The sequence below is a fragment of the Ipomoea triloba genome, chromosome 15 (genome assembly GCF_003576645.1).
Source record: "Ipomoea triloba cultivar NCNSP0323 chromosome 15, ASM357664v1".
Classification (NCBI taxonomy): domain Eukaryota; kingdom Viridiplantae; phylum Streptophyta; class Magnoliopsida; order Solanales; family Convolvulaceae; genus Ipomoea; species Ipomoea triloba.
This window is the reverse complement of record NC_044930.1, coordinates 3,955,307-3,976,267: the sequence shown is the minus strand read 5'-3', so window position 1 is coordinate 3,976,267 and position 20,961 is coordinate 3,955,307. Positions and strand designations below refer to the sequence as shown.

Here is a 20,961-nt window from a genome sequence, read left to right as displayed (position 1 = left end):
AAAAAAAAAAAAAAAAAAAAAAAACAAAACAAAAACAAAACAAACAAACAAACTATGTAACGTTGATCAACTCTTTATAATTTTTTATAATAATAACTTAGTTGTGAAGTGGTTCTGTAATCGCGATGATTTATTAATTGCGTTTGTAATGTTGAATTGCTATTATTTACTACTTTATAGTTGTGCCATTATTATTATTGTTGTTGTTGTTATTGTTAACAAAAACAATAGTGAATAATTTATAATAAATAATTATAAAAAATAAATTTATTTTTAAGTTTATATCTAAAACTAAAAATAATTTAATGATAATTCAATAAATAAATTAAATAATAGACTAATTTCCTATAAATCATTCTACCCTTTAATTCGTTACTGATTAATTCTTTCTCTGTCCCATTTTACATTTTTATCTTGTCATGCTTACTATTCATTGGCCAAACTAACTATTTTTTTTTAGTATCTTTTAATGATTTTAAAATTTGACTTTTTGTATTTCATAGTACTTTTAATATACTTTCTAAATCTACAAATTTTATATACTAATATTAAACTCAATATTATGTAAATTTGAATTTAAAATAATATCAGTCAAACCTCGTTAACTGAACTAAACACATAAAATGAGACAGATAGAGTAATAAACAACTAATATACCAAACAATTTCTTAGAAATCACTAGTAATACTACACATACATCAATCAGAAGAACTAATACAATCATCAAGTATCAATATATGCTAATAACTAAGCATCCCAAGTATATGAATTGTCTCTTTCAAATGGTATAAATATTTATTACACACTATGCTACAAAGAGATGATGGTTGTAAAAGTGATATTGATGCGTGGATAGTATGGATCCTATCAATTATGGGTGATGTTCGTTGATCTACTCTACTAGGAATATGGTCATTCATCCCAGCCATCCCACCAATGAGGCAATATTTATTGGCATTGATTTTAGTCCACAACTAACATTTTAGTAAAATTACATTTTTCGAACTAAAATTAAATTTTTCGATCCGATTGGCAAAGAAAACTTGTTGGTATTACAAGAAAAGTGTAAACTGGATAAATTTTATTCTTGTGTAATGACCCACAAATCACATATGAAAGGTGAAATTGCGTATTTTGAATTAATTAAGGTAAGTAATCACCAAAAGGGATATCTCCCATAAAATTGAAATAATACAAAGAAGATTAGCTTGATTCTGAATTAAGCTATATCTTGATGTTAATAAAGTTGTTTGTTGCCCACAATTGTCTTGCCTTGATTTGGAACATGAAGATTACTTCTAACTGTATATCTCCATTTTCACATTAATTACTTGAAGTGGTCTTGACTTAATTGAGTTGTTTGGTACATCTACCATAGTGTCTTTGTGCCATATGAGTTGATCATATAGAATTTAATGACATTGAATACAACCTAGATTCAAATCCATGATTGATTGAGTAGTTTGTTTGCTTGTATCTTGGAATATGTTTATTATATTTATTTTCTCTAACCAATATGTGATCATCCAAACATGTCTAAATTCAAATTAACCTTTGAGACTGGTAAGTGTTTATAATTGTCTTGCAATAAAGAGAGGAGGGAATGTGACCAGTGACGGAAGAAATTGATTCCAAAATAACTATAAAGGGGAAATACTTTAGTGTAAAAGGGAACGAGAAAAATAACTTGTTGCATTTGGAAATATTGCTTTGAAAGCATTATAGTAAGTATGTGAATAAGACAAAAGGTCTGACAACAAGGCAAAGACCGGCCTATGTATACAAGAAGAAGTTTAATGACTCCTTTAATAACGTTGTTCTTGACAAGACGTAACGAAGTGGGTGCTCGTAACAATTGTAACGTCTATCAGTTGGTTTTTGTTTCTCCAACCCTGCGTGTCGACCTGACTCCATCTTCTCTAGTCAACCCTCCTAGTCCAACCCCAGAGTCAACAACCTTGAATTGGTTCGAGTATCGTGCTTTTTGGGCTTGAAATCTTGGACAAGTCTAATATATTCATCAATGAAAATAATTTTTTTTTAAATATGAATATTTTTTTCTCGTTATTATTTTGTTACTTAATATTTCAGCATTGTCATTATCACGGCACATACTTTTTTTCACATTTTTGACACATCAGTATTTGCTGATTTTGTTTTCAAAAAAAAAAAAGTGTTGCTGATTTTAGTGGAGCATTGCATGCATCTTTTGTAATTGATCATTCTAATTTATTACTCGCTGGACCGGCCCATTTACAACCTTAATTCATCATTTATTATCATTCAAGATCCCACAAGGTTTGGACCAAAAGATTTTTAGATTTTTTATTTCTTTCTTTTCTATTTTCTTTATTGTATTTTAGGACGGCTAGAGTGCAAATTAATATAACATTATAACAGCTGCATGGGCAGTACAGTTAATCACATGAATGAAGTTTAAAAATAAAGATAGGAATTCAGCCTCACCGGTCATAGCCTGGGAGCAACCTCTCGAAGTGAGGTGTAGAATATTAATTGTGATAGAGAGCTAAGGAGGAGGTGGTGGTTAATAAAATTTGACCAAATTTATGGTGTGTTTGGTTCGTACATGAGAATCAGATTTTTTTTTCTTTTTTGAAAAAAAAAAAACATGAGAATCAGAATTGGAATGAGTGTAAAGCGATAATTTTTTCTTTGATATTTATTATAAAATACGGAGTATTTAAATTAAGAGATTGAATGTCAACTCCGATCCACAAATGTAGCAGGATGATGATGAGCGCATGCCTACGATTCATTAAACACATTCCCCACCACCTTAATTTTCTTGAATAATTTCCATGACGGCAGCATTATTATATATGTTAAGTTCAATGGATGAATGAGAAAATTATCATCATCATTTTGTTTGGCTGCTAAATATGCACTTTGCATTTTAATGATTTTATATATCTAAAGTCAATCGTAGGTATTATATTATTCAGTTAACCTTGTGGGCACTTGTGCTCTCTCTCTCTCTCTAGATCTATCTATCAACATATATACACACACTCAACATATACAGGGAAAAGATGTTGAAAGGAGTATTAAGTGATTGCCAAATCATATTTGTATCAAATGTTTTATAATTTGATTATCTTAAGGCCATCCACACCAATGATTATTGCTTTGGTTTATGTCATATTGAGGCCAACTTGGAGGAGAGAGGTGAGGGAGAGAGAAGGAAGAAGTTTTGCCTGCAAATGAAGAAATAATACTGACCAACTGGGACCAGTGCTTTTAATAACACATGTGACAGTCATGCGTGACTGTCACTTTATGTGCCAGCGGGCGCGGGCGCGGGCGCGTGCACTGCACGCTTAGGCGTGCCTAACAATGTGTTTTTTTTATTTTAATTTTTAAATCAGATTTGTTTAATTTTTTTTCCTCCCCTCCCATTTTCTCTTTCCTAATTACACTTACAAAAATTCTTCAATAACCGCGAAAAAACCCATTGATAAGGATGCTCTAATTGTGATAAATAGGGTTATAGGGTTGCAATCGAGTGATGTTGCTGGTAAGCTTCACAGTTAAAAGTTAATTCAAATTCGATCGATTTCAACACTCAAAAGTCGAAATATTTGGATTATGCATCACTCATCGACCAATTTGATCTAGCCAATCAAATCGAATTCAAGACTTACAAAAATTAATGAGTCAAATCTTATAGATCCAATTCAAAACCAAAACTCAATAAAGAATTGAATACGAAATCCAAATAAATAATATGAAGTATAATACAAGATTCGATGTAAAAGATTGGGAGCATTATAGCAAAGTGATCAAACCACTAGATTGATCAATTTTGTAATAAATTAAGATATATATGGTATTGAAATCATACCCAATTAGATTTGCGTTGACATGCATCATTAAATTAAGTGCATCATTTTTGTAATTGTTTTAATTTTATTGGTTTGTAAATCAACCTGAGTTACTCGCTGAGAGATAAATTAGTGTAATTTAGCGGTTCATAATTAAGGTGAAACATGATGCTGAATAAATGGGGATGTGAGTTACTTGATGGGGCATGATGCCTTTATGAACTTTGCTCATGAAATTCATCGCCCCAAAGGGCCCCCATGCCCCAACTTGTTGACCAAATAGGATTATGATGGGATAAATCACTGATTCAACAACTTGTTAAGTGGGAGGATTAGTGTCTGGTGTCCACTAGGACTCGTCTCACAATAGAGTGAAACTTTCACACGGGAACTAGCATGAGGCTCGATCATGCGTCTTTGTTCCTAATCTGCTATCCAAAAACTAACTGAACTACCACTTCAATTCCAGCATTCCTTTTAAACTTGCCAATGTTGTCTTTGTCGTTACATTGTACATGATGAGTACTGCAAATCTCTTCAGATTTGCAATCAATATAATTTAACAGTGAGATTCAGATTTATACAATAATGGATGTTGTCATTGGTTATATGCCAACCTTTTTGAAGTCAAGGAAATCTCATGATATGCCACATTGCCTACTAGGATGAAGATGATTGGTGTCCTAATATTTTGGCGATTTCTTCCTGTGGTGGTTTTAAGTGCACCAATTGTTTCCTAATATGTTGGTGATCGATCAGTGGTTTTAATTTTAAGTGCACCAATTATTAATTAATTGCGTAGAAAATTTTGAATTTTATTTGTACAATACAAGAAGATACAAAGATATGTTAATATAGACGATCCTTTAGTAAGGTAATCTATCGATTTGTTGAGATACAAAGTTCATGATTTTGGAGCGATAAAGCCTCATATAACCGAGTAGGCTTATGTTATCGGAAGTAAATTTTGAGTGGATAGTCTTATGCCTCGTGATCTTGGATGAGCTTTTGAGTGGTGTTCATTACCCGCCTAAGTCAGATCATAGTGAATTTGGATTATATTTTTCTATTTGAGAAGGTAAATTACATTTATTTATACAATCAAAATAGATAATTGCAAATGAAAACAATTGATAAGTCGGGAAATGAGAGTTTGGAAAAGTTTCATATGAGCTGTCCTAGTCTTTATCTTGGAAAAGTTATAGATTTACTCTAGCATAAATAATTAAATATATTTTCGCCTTTTGAATGTTCTAAAATATGTTGTTGAAAAGATAACTTTCTCTTGCGTTTTCATCACCACCTTGTACTACACAAGTCTTGAATTTTACTCGTCATAGTTCATCTTTGCAGTGATATGATGATCAATAGTTCCATCTCCATCAATTAGTAAGCCAAATAAAGATGACAATTAAGTAAATACAAAGGTTATTGGCTTAGAATAGATGCCCACATTGAAAATGCACTCCAAATTCCAACCACTTACGTATTGAAGTCAAGTAGGTAGCCAACAAGTTCGATAGGGAGGTTTTTGTTTGAGCCGATTAATTATGGACAATTTAAATACAAACTATCAAGTAGTGATTATGAGTTTCCTTCGTCACCCAAAAAATAGGTAACAAACAAAACTAATATACACATTGAAGCAACTATATATATATATATATACATCATCATCAACTAGATCCTTCACAATATTTGCCCCCACCACATAAATTGTTAATTTCAAAATTGACCATAAACCCACCCCATTGGAGGGTTCATAGAAGTTAATCAACCACCGTACGTTAATTTCCACAATTGTATGGAAATAAAGAAAACAATTGGTTGTGTCGTGTCAGATTACAATTTTAATTTGTCAAAAGCTATATTGAGAATGGAAAGCTTTAGGAAAGAGGGATGGGGTATAGTAGCAAATAGGAAATAGCTATCTTAGGCTGGCCAATAAGTGTATGTTGTATAATATTGCTTTTGACAATTTTTTTTTGTTCTTTTCTTGATAAGAAGGGTGAAAAGAAATAAAGAATTAAAATCTAGACAAAACGGGTCCAAGTGATGCCCATAGGCCATAGTATCAACAAAACTTAGTAGTTAAATTTCTTTTGGAGGATTCTCGAGAACATATAGATCTAGATTGATGTGAAGGATCATCACAAGTTGCGGCTGTACAATTAGTGCAACAACGAATTCCAATTGTTATACAGTGGACCGTAATCCACATGTGAAACAATTGTTTTCAAATAAAATTGTAGTATAATTAAAATAATATTTTAGTGTTGCTATAATGAAATTAGCGTGTAGAAAATGAAACTAAAAACAATGCTTATTTAATAACATATATTGTCAAATGAAACTGTAGTATAATTAAAATTATACTTTAGTGTTGCTATAATGAAACTAGTGTGTGCAGAAAATGAAGCTAAAAGTCAAAGTCATACAACAAGGCTTGAGGCCCGTCTCACCCTTTAAGTGAAGCCATTTTTAGTTAAGTTGGAAAAAAAAACATTATACTAATCCTAGATTTACAGTCAAGTTGATTGGACTATTAACTTAGTAACCATAAAATTCTAAAGTCCACTCCCAATAAAAATAATCTATTAATTTTCATGAAAAGACTAAACTGTTTAAATAATAAATAAAATCTAAAATTCATCATTCAATGAAACAAATTAACCTTTTCACACTAAAAATAGAAAGTAAAAAAACTTCATTTACAGAATCCTAAAATAAAGATTATTGGTGATAATAATCAATCATATATATCACTAGATGATATGACATAATATTAGGAGTACTCAAACAGTCAAACCGACCAACTTTGTAGCCATAAATTTGATCACAACCTAAAACAAAACATCAATATATATAGGAATTTAATGTGTATATTTATATTTTTAGTCTCCAACTTTGTAGAATTGTGGGCTTCTTATTCTTCCGGGCTTCTCCACTTTGTGGGTGTTTATGATATCTGACGCTGCTCCCACTACCACCCGTGGAATCATCACAGTGCTATTTTTGAACCAACAACGGTTTACATTTAACATCCACAAATTTATATATAGAAAATTTGCTTCTTTAAAAAATGCAAGGAGAATAATAAAAACTATTAAACAAGAATTACAAAAAAGGGAACAAACTGCCAAGGACCTTGTAGTCGAGTGGCATCAAACGCTTCCCTTTATACGGGAGGTGGTGGGTTAAGCACAATTCATTGGTTATAACCTTTATAGTGTGTTTGAAAAGCAGGAAAATGACTTACGGAAAATGAGTCATTTTCCAGAAAATTGTCTTGGTGTGTTTATTTCATTTTTTAGAAAATGAGCATAATTATTTTTAATTTTAAATATTTAAAATATACAATGGTGGTGGTGGTGGTGGTGGATTGGTGGGTAGGTGGGGTGGTGGGCGGGGATGGGAAAGGGGTTGGGGTGGTGGCGGTGGGGGNTGGGGGGGGGGGGGGGGGGGGTGGGGGTGGAGGTGCTAGCGGTGGAGGTGTGTGGCGGGTGATGGAGGTGGAGGTGTGTGGCGGATGATGGAGGTGGAGGTGGTGGGTGGTAGTTGTAGTGGTGGTGGCGGCGACGACGGCGTAGTAATTGGTTGCTCTACTGTTGCTACAAACGAAAAATGACTTCCCAAAAAAAAGGATGTCATTTTCCATAAAATTCCCTCTATTTTTCATTGATCACGCTCTTATTTTCCTTTGACTTCCATTTTTCCCTCCAGCCAAACACTGAAAATCCAGAAAATGATTTCTAGACATCGGGTTTCCAAACACACCCTTAATTTTATTTTAATTTTTTTCTTAGGAGTTTGTTGTTATATCTTATATTAGCTTATTGCTAAAGGAAGGTTCATGACATTTGCAAGTGAGTTGGGGTCAAAACCATCCTACTAGATTGGTTCAAATCGAGAAGCCTAATAAGTCATTCTTACAGTTAAATTTAAAAGGAATAAGGGTCAAATAGGCCACTGAACTACACACGAAACTGCAATTAGGCCATCAAACTCAAAAACAATGCAATTGGGTCCCTGAACTACACAAATTCATGCAAATTAATCCAGAGTGACTTGTTGACTTGATCTTCGGGTTACCAACTTTAAAAATAATATTTTAAAATAATTTTAAATAAATTAATTAATTAAAATTAAAAAAAAAAACAAAAAACAACAACAACAACAAACAGGAACAAGTCAATTGGGTCCTTTTTTTAATTTTAAATTTAATTTTAATTAAGTATTTTATTTAAAATTATTTTAAAATATTATTTTTAAAGTTGGTAACCGGAAGATCAAGTCAAACAAGTCACTTTGGGTTAATTTGCATGGATTTGTGTAGTTCAGGGACCCAATTGCATTGTTTTTTAGTTCAATGGCCTAATTGCAGTTTCGTGTGTAGTTCAGTGGCCTATTTGACCCTTATTCCAATTTAAAACATTGTTTGCCAAAGATCCAAAGATCTGTGATCTAGCGGCACCCGATTTACATTCCTATTCCTATGTGGTAGGAAGTGGGTTTAAACCTTAGTAGAGAATAGATACTACATTGTAATATATATGTATATTTTATATATTATATGCTCGTATTTTAGATTATAATATAAGTTGTGGAGTTTACTCAATGAATCTAACATGATTGCCATTCCATACCCCTGCGAGGAAGGCAGTATGTACTTTACTTCCAACTACCATTGTCTTCGTCTTTCGGTGCTCCTAATTATTTACGCCATTATTGCACTAAACTTTATATTACATATTGAAAATTAAATGAATATATAATATAATAAATTAAATTTGCAGAATTCTTCAAATTCTATGAACATGCGTGCTGATCGAGCTAGCAGTTTCCAATCCAATTTGACTTTGCTTTATTCTTTGGTCTACGATCCTCGTCATCCTAAAATATAACGTTAGCCAACATCTATCCTGTGGAATCCGAATTCATCTTGTGTAAACTCTTACAATTTTACAGATGAAAATTTAATTAAATGTTATGTGAATGCACTTTTAATTTTAATGTGACAAAAATTAATTTGTCTTTTACTTTTACCCAACTCGATCTTCACATTAAATTTTCCCCTTTTAATTTCCCTTTTACTATATATTGACAAAGTAAAAGACAAAAAGGTGGTAATTGGGTAGGACCTCCAAGCTGCTTATATATACACAAGTGCATATCATTATATCAATACCAAATGTTCATCAATTCCTTCAGATCCCTTCATACTGTTACAACATAATCCAATTCAATAATCTATCTGTTCCTATTCCCATTCCTTAATCTTCACAGGTCTTATGATTTGCGAGATGATGCAAAGGATTAGGGAGATAATTGTGGTGCTGTTTTTAGCCCTCTGCTCAAAAGAAGTTAGCGGTAGAAGGGAGTGGAGGGCGGCGGCGGCGGACGGCGGCGACGGGCCGTATTGTCAGAGCTGGAGAGTGGCGGTGGAGGCGAACAATGTGCGTGCATGGCGGACGGTGCCGACGCAGTGCCTCCGCCACATCGAGAGCTACATGACCGGCGGGCAGTACGAGCGGGACCTCAACTTCACCGTCGACGCCATCTTTAGCTTCGTGGATAACGAGGTTTCCATCTCCGGCGACGGACTCGACGCCTGGATCCTCGACGTCGACGACACCTGCATCTCCAATCTCATATACTACCAAACAAAACGCTTCGGGTATATATCTATTGACTTTTTTTTTTGAAAACATATATCTATTAACTCTGTTACAATATAGTATTTGTTCATAATTACAGATCAGAAAGAGTCAATCTCAGCCACCGAAGTTCTAAGAGTCACTTTGTGTCACTAGGCTATAAGAGTCACTTCATGTCACTATACCATAAAGTTATTGGCAACAATAACTCAATGTTATTAGATATATTTATTTGTTTTTCCCTTCTATGACGGAGGGAAACTCACCATCACTATTTGATGGTGTGTATTTAGTATTAGATAAATATAATTATAGTACTTCAAGTACAAGAATCATATTTTATGTCAGCACAGCACATATTGCTCATCAGTTGATACTCAAATGATATATTGTATGTAAAGATGTAAATCTAGACTTGGCAGTCATCAATGTGGAATAAGTTACACCTTATGTAGTGGACTTTTTTTAGACACTAGGCACTAGTCCTCTCACCTAATAGGTCACTGAGTTAACATGATTTACACTTCCACCACCCTATGGGCACTAGACATTGATCTTTCACCTAAGAGACCACTGAGTCACAATGACTTATCTCTCTATCCTCTTGTTGGATCGGAGTGTGGGGAGCTTTTAAGATGAAAGATTTAGTATTTTTTTTAACAAGAATTATGATTCACTCACTCTATTTTTCATTATGTCCATTAATTTAAACTTGAGTTATTATATTTAACTAAAAGTTGAGATTTATATTTAAGATGTTATAATTGTGTGGTGAATGATTGTGGGTAGGTGTGACCCATATGACCCTGCAGGGTTTAAGGCATGGGCAACAAAAGGAGAGTGCCCAGCCATTCCATCAGTGTTGAGACTATTCAAAAAGTTGGCCAAAAGTGGCTTTAAGGTTTTTCTCCTCACTGGTAGAAGTGAAGATGCCTATGAACGTGCTACTATCAAAAACCTGCGTAACCAAGGATTCATTGGCTATGAACGCCTAATATTAAGGTACAATTAATTATTATATGAAAACAATATTGATGAATTAGTTTAATTAGATATAACAGTTGATGACCACAAAATTTAAGTTTAATTCTCTGAAAATTTGTCTATTACTCTTTTTTATTTAAACTGATCAACCTAATTAGTTATTAGCAATCTAAAATATTATTTATTAATTAGGATCAAAAGATGAGCTTTACTCAAGAACATTTCTACTTCAAATAAATCATAAATTAATGTTATGATTTAAATGTGTATATCACAGGACAGGGGCTAATAAGGAGCTAAGCGCAGTGGCATATAAATCAAAGATAAGGAAGCAGCTAGTAAAAGAAGGATACAAAATATGGGGAAACGTGGGAGACCAATGGAGCGACCTTCAAGGAGATCATGTTGGCAATCGCACATTTAAACTTCCCAATCCTATGTACTTTGTTCCTTGATAACTAATGTTTTACTAAATGGAGCAAGTTTCAACTCCATACTTGCATATTTGAATGTTTACGATCCAAACTTTGAACATTCAGTATGTAAATTGTGAACATTCAATAAATAAATTGTAAATATTCATATATAAATTGTGTATTTTGAATCCGAATCTACGAAATAATTTGTCTCATTGAAGCATGTTGGCTTTTAAGTTTGGACCACTATGTTGGGTTCATGAATTATTTATTGAGTTGGGCTTATTGGGCTATCTTAACACCCAATATTGAATATTTTATTATGTATACTTATAAAATTTTAGAATTGAACATTTAAATTTCTATCTTACTTAAACTTGTGGCCCATTAATCACCCGATTATAAAAATCTTTAGTATTGATATATGATTTATGTAACACACAATAATTGGGTTGGAGGGTTTATTTTGGATTGTAGATTTTTACCTTGGGACTTGAGTGCATGTGGGTTAAGTCTTTTTATTTGTAGTTGTCTCATTGAAATTGTTTAATACGTTACGCGTGAAATATAAGATTACAAATAAAATAATATAATCTTAAGGTTAGGTTGGAATGGGTTTTTTTTTTTTTTTTTTTTCAAATGAATACCGAAACTCCAAAAACGTAAAGAAGGGAAGTTGACATAATCAATACAACACAATTTGCATAGAAGAATAAAAATTTATTAATATTTAATACACATACATTTTAAGTTGACATTGCCACTTATGAAGGATTTATTTTGCTTTGATTTTTTTTTTTTTTTTTTGGAATAAGAAGGAATTATTTAAAGCAAAAAACCACTTATGAAGACAACATATAATAAAGGAATAATCTATACTATATATAAAAGCAATATCCTCCTCAAAAGTTTTCCCGCCTAAACGTAAAGGTATTTTAGTAATATGGTAATTATTATTATTATGATAGAATAATATTAATTATTGATTGTAATTATTATTATTATGATAGAGCTTAGCCAACATAGAGATTCCTTTCATTTGATTATAATTTATTTTAGTTATTTAAAATAGTATCAATTAGCCATGCTCTTCCTTCTAATTTTTGTTTAGACTTTCTCATAATATAAATTTTAAGTAATCAATTTCAACACTAATACACAAATCTTATAATTTCAAATAAATGTATACTTTCAAATATTAGAATTGTTTATAATTTCATCAATTATATACATACACACACACAGTGCAGCCTCACCACTATGTATACAAATATATACCACTCAATGTTAGAAAATGCACCGCACAAATATGCATCATTAGGTACGCATCACCAAAAAATACACCACTAGGCATGCAAATATACACCACACAGTGTTAGCAAATGCACCATTAGGGGCATGGAAATTATGGTGCATTATTTTGGGTGTATGGTGTGTTTTTTGGTGTTTTTCTGTATTTTCATTGTGGTGTGTTTTCTAACATTGAGTGGTGTGAAACGCACCGACCGCAAGGAAGGCGTGGCCACATTTGAACAGATTTCTATATAGTGGTGAGGCCGCACTGACCGCACGTTAAGGGGCGGCCTATATATATATATATATATATAAAGTTTATTCGTGCATCGCACATGTAATTTTCTATAAGCATATATACCACATGTGTATTTTATGTTTTATCAATGATTTTAGGATGTTTTTTTCCATATAGAAAATATTATAAACCATTATAAATACTATTAAATATTTTACAAAGTCAAATTCTTTATATTGTATTAAACAAATCCGGTATGTTTGCTAATAAGATAGATAGTGTATATATAGGGGTGAATAATAAAAATAAGAGCCATAAAATGGTCCTCACATTGAAAAAGAATTTTTAATCCATAAAATGGTCATATAAGTTACATAAATCATATTATATAGCAAATTTTTTAAAATAAATGCAATTAAATGAGTCATATATTATTGATACATTTGCATTAATCTTTATAATCAAATAAACACACACTCTCAAATATTATAATTATTTATATCTTCACCTTTAATTTGTATTATTTAAATATATAATATAAAAATTAATCCGTGCATTGCACGGGTAGTTTACTAATTTTTTTTAAAAAAAAATCTTCCTTTATTGTATAAATATAATATATTTGTAAAATAAATATCAAAATAAATCTTTAGTTATAACAAAATAATGGTTGGCGCGTTTGAATAGGAGACTATGCCGGAGGAGATAGTAGGAACGCGAGCATTTACCTAGGCCTGAAATTCGCCATTTCCAGCGATGAGATTGGACTGTTGTTATCTGCAACCACGATCGCCACTATATTTCTAGCATGTATGTAAAGCCATTTCCGCGGGGCTATTCATTTCGCTCTGCTCTTTCCAACTGAAATTTTGTTCTCCACTTCACAGGACCAAAATTATCAACAAAATAGGCACCAACAGAACCGAAAATGAATGATGCCGATGTTTCGAAGCAAATACAGCAGATGGTCAGATTCATCCGGCAAGAAGCCGAAGAAAAAGCCAATGAGATCTCTGTATCTGCTGAGGAGGTTTTCTTCCCTCGTCCCTTTCTATCTGTAATTTATTTATTTTTCATTCGATTTCAACATGCAAAAATATAAGGATACAGATAAATCCATGTGATCGTTGATCGTTGCGAGGGATGTGAATTTCGTCTGTATGATCGTTGCAAATTCGTCTATGTGATTGAATTTAGTCGTATAAATCGATGTTTCTGTTTGATTTTTGTATTTACAATAATACTCCGTATATGAATATGAATAAACTTGGCTTTTGGTTGCAGGAATTCAACATTGAAAAGCTGCAATTAGTTGAAGCAGAAAAGAAAAAGATCAGGCAGGAGTACGAGCGTAAAACCAAGCAGGTTGAAGTTCGCAGGAAAATGTGAGTTCCACATAGTACTCCTCATTGTTTGAGTTTACCTAGGGTTTTGATGCCTAAAACTATCACTGTTGCAGCGAGTATTCTATGCAGCTAAATGCTTCTCGTATCAAGTTTCTCCAAGCTCAAGACGATGTTGTCAATGCCATGAAAGAGTCTGCTAGCAAGGAACTCCTGCGCGTGTCTGAAGACAAGAATGCCTATAAGAGACTTCTCAAGGGGTTGATTGTGCAGGTATTCAGGATTTGAAAAGATTCAAGCTACGTTTTACCAGTTTTTAATGAAATGAATTGATTTCTGCTTTCCATAGTGGTAGTTGAACTGAGAGAACTGAGAATGCATTTTCTGTAACATCTAGAGTCTGCTAAAGTTGCAAGAGCCATCAGTGTTGCTGCGGTGTAGGGAGATGGATGTTTCACTGGTGAAATCGGTGGTGGAAGACGCTAAGAGGGAGTACATTGAGAAAGACAAAACGCGTCGCACCCCTAACATTACTCTCGACAGTGTCTATCTTCCCCCTCCTCCAAGTGGTGCAAATGTCCATGGTCCCTCTTGGTAAGATCTCTTTCTGCAACTTGTTTCAGGTTGTAGTTTCGTTAACTGGAAACTTTGGATTGATTGGTTTTCTGCTGAAATGCCAATGTTTTCGTGGAATGAAAGCGCTGGAGGGGTTGTTCTGGCTTCTCAAGATGGGAAGATCGTGTTTGAGAACACACTGAATGCTCGGTTGGATGTTATTTTCAGACGACTTCTTCCTGAGGTATGGATATTCATATCAGATTGCACTCCAGAAATCAGTAGAAAGCAATTTATTAGGCAATGCTTTAAAAATGCACTTGATTGTGAGGATGTGATTACAAGTAGAGTTGTTTCTTTGATGATATTTTATGCAGATAAGGAAGCAGCTTTATTCTGCAATTAATGCATGATCATCCAAGATTGAGCCGTGAAATACATTTCTATCTAAGAAAGTTTCTTTTCATAGAGACTGCTTCTCTTTTGCCCAACTTACTGTAAGAGCTAAATAATTACTCTGCAATTTTGCCACACTTCTAATCATGGATAAATAAATGAATGATTTTTCTTGTTGTGTTCATATTCTTGTGTTTTAACTGCTGATATCTGCAACTGGATGAGACTATTCTGGAAATTTTATGTGGCTAGAGAGCATAAAATCACCATATATAGGCATTGCAGGAATTGAAATTCATAGGCTATTTGCCTCATTTACAGGAAGTAAATTATAATCTGATGAAATGTAAAACAGTTATGCTATGAAACAGAGAATCTCCTACTCCTACCAGTTTTTCCTTCTGGCGCCCTCGACTTCCTCCCAGACTTGTGTTGTTTCCCTCCATTTGGACCGCCAAATATACCGATCCTCCCTATGCCTTTGGAAATCGAGGTTAAGAATGTTCTCCCATGCCCCGATTTTTCCATCATCCCTTGTTTCATGAACACCTGTTCCTTCTCTAGATCACTGAGCCTCACCCTCATTCTTGATATCTCGAGCTTCAGTTCTCGGTTCTCTCTCCTTAGAGAAGCGTAGGTGTCTCGAGGAGAGATGGCTGCACTCGTGACACCACTGCTGATCTTTTGGGATAGAAACCCATCCCCAGAACTTCCCGACAGTGCATTTTTCAAGCGGAGCTGTTCAAAATATAGAACTTTCACAACCATCTGAACTGGGAGCCTGTCATTTTGTGCAGCATGGTTGCAGGCTTCTTGAGATAGCTTTTGGCAGTCTATGAATTTGCATAGCTTCTTGCTTTCTTGCTCCGATAGCATCGGATGAGCCTGTAGATATAAATACCAATAAACTGTAAGATTGACTAAAGTATGCAGATTTCTGCAAAATATTTTGACAGAACACATCTGAAAACCAATACAGACAAGAAAAGGAAAGTGAAAGGTTTTCAGAAGTTAGAACTTCACCTTCAAATAGATATCTATAGCTCGGTAAAGTCCATCATCAATAACACGAGCATAATCAGGCAGCACTGCTATCATAGCAATGAATTTGTCGAGACTCAAATATGGATCAGGAGCAATTTCGGCTAGATATGTGTCAATAAGCCGCCCGACTTTCAATATAGAGCCATGGCTTGGAGAACCAATTCCTTCTGATTCATATCCACAATCTTCATTGTCTTCATCTTCAACCCGTTGCAGGAAATGTACTAAGATCCGGTGGACTGTATCAACATCAAACAGAGAATCACCAGCCTGAGTCGAAGGAATGAGCAGGTCATCGAGTAACACCATTTCTAATCTACTGGCTATCCTCCTTTCAAGCTCAAGCCGGCATGCCAGTGTTGCATCCACCATGATCGCCATCCTCAACATCCCGAAGAGAAAACTAAGTGGAATAGACGAGCTCTTCTCTGGAGGTAATAGAGTCACGAGATTTTCAACAATGATTCTCTGGTTGTTTTCTGCCAAGCGAGGATACGCCCTGGCTGGATTCCATATTTGCGCCTTCCCAATTCCCTTCAGGAATACCTGCGCATAATGCATCAAAGATGCAACAATGGTATCTGTTCGCACCCCAGCCTGCCCCATGGCGGTGATCACCCTGCAGTAAAAATCAATCCTAAGAATGGAGAGATCTTCAACCCACCATTCAAGGCACCTTTCCTTAAGCTCCAGAGGTCCACTATCATCACATTCTAAATGCGATAAGCCCGATACCAGTTGCTCCTGGCAAGCAACCTTGGCTATAGCATGAACACATCTCTCCGGAATCTCCAGCTCCTCTGCAATAGGCAATAACGTCTCACAGGCAGACAGAACCTCCACCGACTTTTCAAGGCTCTGAGCCACAACCTCGTTCAGATAGGTTTCTGTGCGCACAATCAGATTCTCTTCGCGAAAATCATCAGCCATTTCCAAGTACTCTGCTGCACATCTCAGATGAGCCACATTTGCAGCTGTGATTTCAAAGTTCATACCATAACAAAACTTCGCAGCAAGCTCAAACGCCTCAGGTCCTCCAGGTATGTGATTGAGTTCCAGTTTTGAGAGATTCGGGTTCTTCGCTTCTGCCACCATCTTCCTGATCTTCCCACTTTGAGATACCAGAGGAAACTTTCATAATTTAAAAAACAAAAAAAACAAAAAATCAAAGATATATTCAATTGATGTTCAAGTCCATTTTTAAGATAGATATACCATAGGAAACTACCTTATGAAGGAGGAAGGACTCTCCATTAACAACAATAGTAATATCCCCAGCAACATCAGAAAATATACTGCACAATTGCACATACATAGATTAGTCTTAAGTGATGATGCTGTGGAAATGCAAAAATCAATCACTACTCAAAAAGTAAACCGACAAAGGACCAAGTTAAACCAGCCTAGATTGCGTATAGATAGCTGGCACCAAAAAGGCCCATAAATGTAGTTATCAAGTTAACTGTCTGATAAATTTGGCTGAAATAGCCCAAAAAATCAATCTCAGAAATCAAATAATCATATTTCAGCCATGGATCTAATGAAGCAATTATGTCAGATAAAAATGGTGAAACAGAGACAGAAAAGTGAAGGAAATAGCTAAAAAAGTGGTAGACATTTAAGCTCTCTTAGCATGCAAATTCCAGAAACAAAACAACAATGTCGAATTAGAATCTCAGACTCAGATCAAATACTCCCATAAAAATCCGTTCCTATAAACGCGAGTCCAATTCAACCCCGTTCTAACAACCGCTACACACAATCTGTTCCTGAAAAACCGTCACAGAGAAATCTCCAAAGTTCAAGTACCGTGTAGCAAACGTGTTCGGATTGCCGGAGAGCTTGGGAGTGGTGGTAGTACTCGGCGGCGAGCGGCGGAGAGAGGTGGACGGAGACTGCTGCTGCGACAACATTTCGCCTCTTCTTCTCCTTCTAACTGCACCGTCGCCGGAACCGCATCCACCGCCGCCGCGCGCGACGATCGAGGCTCTCACCTTCACTCTAGAACAGCACCGGAACGCCGCGACGCTGCTCGCAAATGCAAGCACGACGAAGAAAAGCGGACGTTAAATTAAACCGAATCCTCTCCCAAAGGTTTCGTCGCCATAGCTAAAAACTGGTAAGTCTGTAACTACTACTACTACTACGCTCACTAAATTACCTTTTCCCCTTTCTTATTCTGCTTTTGCTTTTCCTTCCTTCGTCTCGTAGCATCGGAATGTTTCTTTCACCAATCTCGAAATCCCCCTTTTTTTTAAGCACTTTGTTTTGTTTTTTCTTTTGCTGTCAGAAGGATAATAGTAGTTCCAAGAAAATCCAGCATTGTTTGTTTGATGATGCCATGCATGCTCTTCATCTTAATATAATCCAAAGATTTATTTCGATTTCAGGTTAATTGGTATTGAATTCAAAGCAAGAATTCAAATTTTTGAATCTTTCATCATCCTCAGATGTTACAAAAACGTATTCAATTTACAGCTAGTTGCTATAAATTCTTGAGCTACTATTAGTTTTTGAATTTCCTGTCTTTTATTTCTTTTTAATATGTCATTCAATATCTTTGCGAGATTATTCTGAATTCAATATAGATTGAGGGCTTATCATTTATTCCAAATTATTGAATTTTTGTCTTTTAATTTAACTTGCAAATGTACATATGATGTTGATAATATCAAATACAAATATGTATAGTATATATTAATATCAATGCTACAATATTACGTGTGAGCATGCCACATTATATTTTTGCATGCGTTGCGCGAGGCTTAATTTAATGATCATTTTAACATTATGAAGATTCGATTTTTACTGAAGACATGGGAGTCATTGGAAGACATAAAACTCAAAAAATCAATTAAAAATGAGTAGATAGGAGGCAGAAAAAAGGAGTGGAGGTTGGAAGTTAGTGAAAAATAGAAATGGGGGCGTGGCCGTATGCGATTGACAGATGAGCAGTAAGCAGAGAAAAAAAAAATAAAAAAAAAAAGGTAAAGGGAATGTGGAGTGTGGGGGCTGTGGACTTGTCCCGAAATGCGAGAAAGAATGCAATTATTAGACTGATAAACAAACAATCACTGCAGCTTTTTTGTTCCCTTTCTTTCTATTACACGTTTTCTTTTTTCCTTTTCACAACCTAGCTTAATCTACCTCTTTCAAAACTGTGGACTATGGGTCATTACTAATACTGTAGTTGTGTTGTAATGATGTTGTAGTTGTGTTGAATTGATACTGCAGTTGTGTTGAACTGATATTGTAGTTGTGTTGAAAGCGAACTATAGTTAGGCGGAAAAGAGGTTGTTTCATCCGTCTGGAATTGCAGTTGTTTTAAACGGATACTGCAGTTGTGTTGAACGGATACTGCAGTTGCGTTGAATTCATACTGCAGTTGTGTTGAACGGATGAACGACCTCTGTTCTACACAACTAGAGTTTCCTTTTAACACAATTGCAGTATCAGTTCAACATAACTGCAGTATCAGTCATGACCATGGTCCACAGTATAATGTGCGCTTTCAAAAGGTTGAATCCTCAACTTACTCTCACTAACCGTCCGTTTGGTTCGCTGGAAAATATTTGAAGGAAATGAAATTCAAATACCATAAAAAAAACAAATTATCAGGAAAATAGATTCCCTTGTTTGGTTGGTGGAAAAAAAAAATTATCAGGTATATAAATTCCATTGTTTTGTTGAGTTTGGAATGATAAGGAATTTTATTAATATAAAGACCAATATGTCCACAATAATAGTGATAACAAATTATATACATGTCTAATTAATAAACTTTGATGAGAGTAAAATAGTCCAATTGTGTTATACTTTATTCCCAAATCCTTTGAAAAATAAAATACTAACCTTTTGCTAGGATTTTGTTTACCTTCACTTTTAAGAAGTAGAATACTAATGTAAAATATTTTTCATCCAACAAAGCAACATAAAACATAATTTTCCACCATTTAAAAAAAAAACATTTTTCATGAAAAAGATTTTCCATCCAACCAAATATCCCATATCCCTTAGATATAATGCACTAATTAAATTCCGCTTATAAGTAATAAATAATCCATAAATTAGATCGGAACCAACGTAACATACAAGCATTTTGTTTAATAGTCACACATGTTGAGTAAATTGAACGGATAAGAAATATTATAATCTTTTCCGGAGGAGCTTTTGTGTCGGGTGATATGATCTGTAACGAAAGCTCCAATGCCCATTTATTTGGGTGGCCGACTGCTAGTCAAACTTCAAACCACCCTCCATCACTAATGACTCTCACTTTTTCTTTTGCCTTATTTTCAATCTTTCATTTATCCTCCCAAAAAATACTAAACATTTCTATAATTATCATATAAATAAGGGAAAAGGGTCAAAAAGCCTCCGAACATTTAACGAAAAGTCAATTAGGCCCATGAATTTTTAAGAAGTGCAATTAAACACATCAACTCACAATTTTAAGGTATTTAACTCCATTAGCAGGTTACCTCTAAGGTAAGTTCCGGTAAATGCTTATGTGGCTCGCCACATAAGCTTTGTTTTGATTATTTGGCTTGCCACCTAAGCATAAATTAAAAAAATTAGAAGAGGATTTAAATATCAAAATTCCAGATTTCCAGCCCCAATTCTCAAAATCTTCATCTGCATTTTTAAACAATTGCTTCGTCTTCTTCACCGTCTCCAGTAGTTCTTCACCGTCGAACGACCATCACTCCTCCACCATCGTCGCTGCACTCTAGTAGCAGTAAAAGACTTTTCTTTTTCTTCTTCTTCATCCTCCTCTTCGTCTTCTTATTTATGGTTTTAATTTTTGAAGATATATTAAAGATTTAATTTTGTGTAGCTTTTCAGAATTAAAGAGTTTCTCTTTTTCTTCTTTCTTTTTCTCTCTCTAAATTTCTTGAAAAATGGTGATTTGACACCCAAAAAGAAAACACAGAAAGAGAAAATTTTGGTGGTGATGGTATTACATTGGATTGTAAAGCGTGTGCTTTGCTAGGAGATTTGTAGTTGAAAATGTCTGGCCGCAGCAAAGCGTGGTGGTGATGTTGGAGATCTGGGATAGATGAAGGGTGGATTTAGCCAGGAAAGCAAAAATGATTTGGTAGCACTGGTGAGAAATTTTCTATAAAATGGAAGCATTGGTACACCAGGAGTGCTGTTATGTATTGGTATAAACTCCAGGTTGCATTATTTAGT

The 20,961-nt window shown here is 34.5% G+C and overlaps 3 protein-coding genes across 3 annotated transcripts; 2 read left to right on the top strand and 1 right to left on the bottom strand.

The window, feature by feature from the left end:
• The first annotated feature begins 9,047 nt into the window (after positions 1-9,047).
• Positions 9,048-11,114, top strand: LOC116006348 (acid phosphatase 1). Its single transcript, XM_031246682.1, has 3 exons — positions 9,048-9,519; positions 10,289-10,501; positions 10,761-11,114. The coding sequence occupies exons 1-3, from the start codon at positions 9,134-9,136 to the stop codon at positions 10,936-10,938; spliced, it is 777 nt and encodes a 258-aa protein (XP_031102542.1). The 5' UTR covers positions 9,048-9,133; the 3' UTR covers positions 10,939-11,114.
• Positions 11,115-13,178: 2,064 nt separating this feature from the next.
• On the top strand, positions 13,179-14,409 carry LOC116005542 (V-type proton ATPase subunit E-like). Its single transcript, XM_031245758.1, has 4 exons — positions 13,179-13,460; positions 13,715-13,815; positions 13,890-14,046; positions 14,171-14,409. The coding sequence occupies exons 1-4, from the start codon at positions 13,359-13,361 to the stop codon at positions 14,369-14,371; spliced, it is 561 nt and encodes a 186-aa protein (XP_031101618.1). The 5' UTR covers positions 13,179-13,358; the 3' UTR covers positions 14,372-14,409.
• Positions 14,388-18,080, bottom strand: LOC116005541 (BTB/POZ domain-containing protein At3g08570). The gene is made up of 6 exons (XM_031245757.1): positions 17,930-18,080; positions 17,578-17,796; positions 16,997-17,063; positions 15,748-16,899; positions 15,114-15,609; positions 14,388-14,567 (listed from the first exon to the last, which is right to left on the bottom strand). Exons 1-6 carry the CDS (start codon positions 17,980-17,982, stop codon positions 14,497-14,499), a joined length of 2,058 nt encoding a protein of 685 aa, XP_031101617.1. The 5' UTR covers positions 17,983-18,080; the 3' UTR covers positions 14,388-14,496.
• Between the last annotated feature and the right edge of the window lie 2,881 nt (positions 18,081-20,961).